The sequence below is a fragment of the Coffea eugenioides genome, unplaced genomic scaffold (genome assembly GCF_003713205.1).
Source record: "Coffea eugenioides isolate CCC68of unplaced genomic scaffold, Ceug_1.0 ScVebR1_1424;HRSCAF=2271, whole genome shotgun sequence".
Taxonomy (NCBI): domain Eukaryota; kingdom Viridiplantae; phylum Streptophyta; class Magnoliopsida; order Gentianales; family Rubiaceae; genus Coffea; species Coffea eugenioides.
The window spans coordinates 27,648-33,274 of NW_020861826.1; the positions used below are offsets into that span (position 1 = coordinate 27,648).

At 38.1% G+C, this 5,627-nt stretch overlaps 1 protein-coding gene and 1 long non-coding RNA gene across 2 annotated transcripts; both read right to left on the reverse strand.

Moving 5' to 3' along the window:
- Positions 1-694: 694 nt before the first annotated feature.
- On the reverse strand, positions 695-2,834 carry LOC113755334. Its single transcript, XR_003465613.1, has 3 exons — positions 2,339-2,834; positions 1,663-1,807; positions 695-764 (listed from the first exon to the last, which is right to left on the reverse strand). It is a non-coding gene; the product is annotated as an uncharacterized LOC113755334 (long non-coding RNA).
- An 866-nt stretch (positions 2,835-3,700) lies between these two features.
- Positions 3,701-5,574, reverse strand: LOC113755332 (putative late blight resistance protein homolog R1B-17). Its single transcript, XM_027299364.1, has 2 exons — positions 4,819-5,574; positions 3,701-4,756 (listed from the first exon to the last, which is right to left on the reverse strand). The coding sequence occupies exons 1-2, from the start codon at positions 5,572-5,574 to the stop codon at positions 3,701-3,703; spliced, it is 1,812 nt and encodes a 603-aa protein (XP_027155165.1).
- Positions 5,575-5,627: the final 53 nt, after the last annotated feature.

The following is a 5,627-nucleotide window of genomic DNA, read 5'->3' on the forward strand; positions in this document are numbered from 1 at the left end:
CATTTGACTCGGATGAGTTGAACCGACTCGGTCGAAACTATCTGTATCAGAGACTTCTCGGCCAAATTCTCAATGACTCAGTCGATTTCTCAGCGATTCATATATCTCGAAATCATCTTGTCTCGGTATCGGAACGGAGAGATCCGTTCCGGTGATGACTCGGCCGAATCGTCTCAGTTTCAGCTGAGACTTTGAACCATGGTTGTAGTCATGTGCTCATTATTTTGCCTAGAAAATTATGGATTTAGATACAAGAAACATGCTTACTGATCCATAAACACATACAGTTTTTGCACCTCCGAATCTACTGACAACATTTAGCAATTAAGTACAACCTTGGCTTGTCAAGCTTCCAGTCTCGTCAACTCCATCTGCTATAACCTTATAGATTGAACTTCCCCATCAGGCCATAAGCTACTTTCCCTGGACAAATCACATAAGTTGATCAGCTAAAGTAGAAAAGAAATATTGATTTGGTAAGAGCTGATGCAGTTGCAATGGACCAAAAAGATAAAGTACTAAAATTAACTAGCAAAACAAGAAGCATAAGATGTTTGATACCCTCAATGCTGACATGCCTCTTGGTCCCTTCACTTAATTAAGGTCAAAGACTGCTGCAGATTCTGAAGCACTTCGATCAAGTTGTCCCTTATGTTAGGCTTTGCAGTCAAAATCATCAAATTTATGCATGTCACATAAAGCATCTTATTCCACACAAAATTGTGTTTGATACGTCTGCTTGGTATTGAACCTCCACAATAAGCCTGAAACGAAATGACATGCTTAGCTAGGCTTCAAACCGACAAAATGTCAACACTTCAATTGAAGAGAAAATAAGGACACGTGGCAGCAAAAAAAGTTACTCCGTAACAACTGAAATACTAGCATTCATGATACTTATGACATGTGAGATTGAAGAGTATAACCACGTAACAGCAAAAGAATCTGTCCAACTCAAGTGGAAACTGGAAAAGACTAATAAAACTGGCAGATTTCACACCGCATGTTCCCTTTTCAAGAGATTAAACGGTTGGAATTCGCACAATTTGCTCAATATATAGCTGAAACTGTACTTTATTTTATTCCTGTAAAATTGTTCTCAAGAAAGACTGCTCAAAGTCACAGCATTTCAAGTTTTTAATGCATTATAAAAGCTCTTTTTCATTTGTTCAATAAAAAACTGAGCTAAAATTTTGGAACATGGTTCCATGCTGGAATTTACAGTGCTTGAGGTTTAAAAACAACTTCAAACTCAATTTAAGAATCTTGCCTATCTTCCCCCTCCTCCCTTCCAGTTTTTTCCAGTTACAGAAATGCCCTCATTCCACAACGTTTATTTCTTCTGTTTCTGTAGATTTAAATTTTCTATATGTTTTGCCATCTCTGATAGATAAAAGTAAAACTCATTTAGGATCTGATTCTATTTTATTCAAAAAGGACTACATTGACATGCAAATGAAACACACCAGCAGGATCAGATACAAAGACTCAGGAGTTTACAGTAAAAATGTCAAGCTTTTGTGAAAGACACTGGCAAGTTAGTGTGACATCTCATGTTCCTCATGCAAAAACAATAGAAACTGGAGAAGATTTTCAACTCGAAAACTCATAAGCATCAGGAAACAATTAAAAAGACTGCTATGTTATGTGCAAGAGAATTACCCAGACAACTTATCTAAAGCTGCAACTTCTTTCTGCAGAATTTCCCGCTAAGAAGCTGTCAAATTCCTTCCTTTTTGACGTTTTAAGATATCTCAAACTCTTCCATTATGTTCAACTCCTCAAAGAAAAAGTCTTCTATTTCCATCTGCAATGGAACAGAATACTGAAATTGTTAACAACAAAGCTTATTAATCAAACTATCAATGAAGGTTCACTTTTAGGGGATATATTGGAGCACAACAACTTTAACCTCTTCAGAAAGCACGCCACTCAAGCAAGCTTGTAGAAAAGTCAGTGGTATACGACAAGACCTATTTTGTATTCTGCCAACATTACCATAACCGTGCTTTGTAAATGAAGAGCTATGCAAAATTACAATGGCAAAAGTCACTTTGGAATAAAAGTAAACAGAAACAAAAAAAATAAAAAGGTTTCTGTCATAAATCTATAAATAAAGAAACTAAAACAAAGATGTCAAAACAACATGTTCCCAGTTGAAAGTCTAAAGTTCCCAAATGCTTAATATATTAAAGCTAACATTTGACCTCAAGGTAACGGATTCTCACAAAAATGTCACGAGACAAAAGATTTTGATGCACGAATAATTTGCTAAACTCTAGTACTTGCATGACTAGAAGTATGTGGTAAAGTTTCAATCCAAAATCAAGATGATTACCTGAAATACAAATCTTAATGACTGATGAAGATCTTGAGGCCTTCAATCCCTTGCTCCTCAATGTCCCTGACTGACTCTTCTGTGGAAAGGCCACAACGTTGCACTTGAATCATCAGCAAGGTAGGAATTTCCCCAAAAGAGAATGGAACTGCCTCAAGTTCTTTGCAGTGTCGCAAAACTAATTGCTGAAGGTTGGGAAGGTGATCGCAAGTGGCATTCCACTCAACAACATTCAGAGAATCTAACTTCAAGAATTTCAACTTTAGGAACTCCCCTTCCCTCATGTCCCATATCCGGCCCTCAAAGGCATTAGAAAGTAATTTGAGAACCTCAAGGTTTTGTAGTCTCCCAATAGCAGACATATGTTTCCATGGCAGGCGAAGCCTAGACAAAGTCAATTTTTTTAAATTCAGGGGGAAGCTCAATTCTCCCTGATTAAGGGCCCTACCAGAGATGTTGAGTGATTCAAGCTGATTTAGAATGTCAAATTGTGGAAATTGATTACATCCCATAGGAGAACTCGGAGATTAAAAAATGATGCATCTTAACCTGTGAAGATTGGGAAATCTCCTCAGTATCTTCAATGTCTCCTTCCCTCCAGAAAGAGCTGGTGTGGAAAGAGTTACTAAGTTATCCAATACCAAGGAACCTTCAAGCTGGTCTTCTTGCAAATCGAACATAGCACAACTATTTACATGAACATGTCTTAACATTCTCATGCTCCAAATAATAACCGGTAACACAACCATACCTTTTAATCCCTTCACAACAAACGTCTCTAGTTTCCAGAGGCTGGCTATTGATGGTGGAATAGAATCCAGATCCCCACTGACTGCTAAGTACCTTAGTTGAACTAATAAATCAAATCCAATGGGAAAGAACATACCCATATTGATGGATTCCAAATCCAACACCCTGAGAAGTTTAAAATTTTGAAAAATGAATGTGATATCATATGGGCATCTGGGATACCTATCAGCAACTGCAGAAAATAGCAGAGACCTTGTTCTTGGACCAGAAGGTTTTGATTTGATGAAATGCCTCCGCTCCAAACAAATGCAAAGCCGATGTCTTTCATATATTAATGGTTTTGAAGGGTAATAATGATCAAAATCAACATCATCATCTAAACCATCAAAAGAAGCAAATGGTTCATCACGCTTGGTAATTGGCTGGAGAAACATTTCTTCCTTAGATCTTGACAGGCACAAATCATGTAGCATGTCATGAACTCGACATGTTTTGACCCCACCTATGGATCTTCTTTTAGAAACCAGTACAAGGCTTCGACCGACTAAGTCCATTAGGTAATCCTCTCCAAGATCCTCTAAGCTTTTCTCTTCGCTTTTCTTAATAAAACCTTCAGAAATCCACAACCGTATCAACTTGCGCACAGAGATATCTTTGTCCTCCAGGAATGCTCCGAAATAAAGGAAGTTTCAAATTGTATGGCAACTGCTCATAACTCAGCTCTAGGATATCCTTGCACCGGGTTTCTGGATCATTTATTAACCTTCTGCCCAAACTTCCAACAATTTGTTTCCACAAGTCTGGTTTCTTTTCCATCCTTTCAAGGAGACCAGATACTGCAACCACAGAAAGAGGTAGTCCTTTACATTGTTGAGCAATTTCCTTTCCAACTCCTAGCAATTCTGTTGGACAACCTTTTTCATGAAATATCTTCAGTTGTAGTAAGCTCCAACTTTCATCATCAGTGAGGAGACGAAGAAGAAAAGGATCACTATTAGGTTTAGCTTTCAAGGCCACATTCTGGATACGACTTGTTATTAGAATTCTGCTACCATTTTTATCATCAGGGAATGATCTTTCCAAGTCATCCCATGGCCCTACACTCCACATGTCTTCCATAACTATGAGATACCTTCTTCCTTTTAATTGCTGATACAACTCTTGATCTAAATCTTCATCCGCCATTTGATGAATGTGGTCAGTAAGCCCGCAAATGTTGCTTAATATGTCAAGCAACACCTGCCTTTTACTATATACTTGTGAGATACAACACCATGCACGAATGTGGAAGTGATAAGTAACTCTAGAATCATTGTATAACTTCTTGGCCAAAGTTGTCTTACCTATTCCTGGCATACCCACAAGAGAAACCATATCTTGTTGCAAGGAACCTTTTATAAGTCGATCAATTATCACTTCTTCCTGATCATTGAGACTTACAACCACTTCATCAAGTTCTGGGGCACTGACTTGTGATATCATATGGCTTGAACTTCTGGTGACATTATGGGGTATGTCAACCCAAGTCTTCTCCCAGTAACTTTTGGCTGCCTCCATCTTAATATGCCCAATCTCTCCTAAGAGAGAGTCAAGCCATGACAGATGTTGCAAGCGATCACCAATGCCAACCTCGATTGAATCAATGACGTATTCCACCTTGTATGCCACCTCCGTAATGCATTCACAGAGAAGTTTCAGTTCTTGATGCTGAGTATTTTTCTTTACTATACCATTGAGAAAGATCTCAAGAACTCTATATCCCTCTGGATTCTTTCAATTTGATTCTTCACTGCTGCAACTGACTTAGATTTATGGATTTGCAGCATCGTAAGGTTTGTCAAGAGAAAATCAATACACCCCAATCCGTTAGTCTTGGGGAAATGTGATTCTTGAACTTGGGAATAAAGCTTTCTCAGCTTTACCTTGTTGAGTTTATTCTGATCTAACAACTCTGAAAGCATAAGGTCCACTCTTTTGATCAACTCCTCGGTAATGTTGTTGGTTATAACTGTGTGATAGAGATATATTATCCTTCTAGCCATGGCTTCAGTGTTTTTTAAGATGGGCTCCATATAGTCTGAATTCTCCTCTGATTGATATGCAACAAATACCATGTGCAACTTCAGCTCCTCATGAATAGATTCAATTCGCTCTTTTGCGAGCGAGTGCAAATTTGAATTACCATTCAGCATCTCTAAAAGAAAAAACTCTGCCTTGAAAAGCAGAATCTTTAAAAGCAGCAGGAATACTGATTCTCTCATCCTTTCCTCTGTGATTTCTTTGGCAAAAAAGAATTCAAAAATAGATTGTAGCTCCCTAAGAACATTTTTAACCACTGCCAAGTTCTGTTTGCAAAGTATTGCCTTCTTCCCTCTCAGATCCTTCGAAAAGCTGCTCAAGGTTTTCAGTTCATTGTCAAGTGATGTAATTCCAGCCTTCCGATACGAATATGCTATGTAGATGGTATTTGCATATAGTGATCCCATGAGGAAATGTTCTGCTTTCAGAAGCCAAATCTTTTCCTTGAGAAGTCTAATAT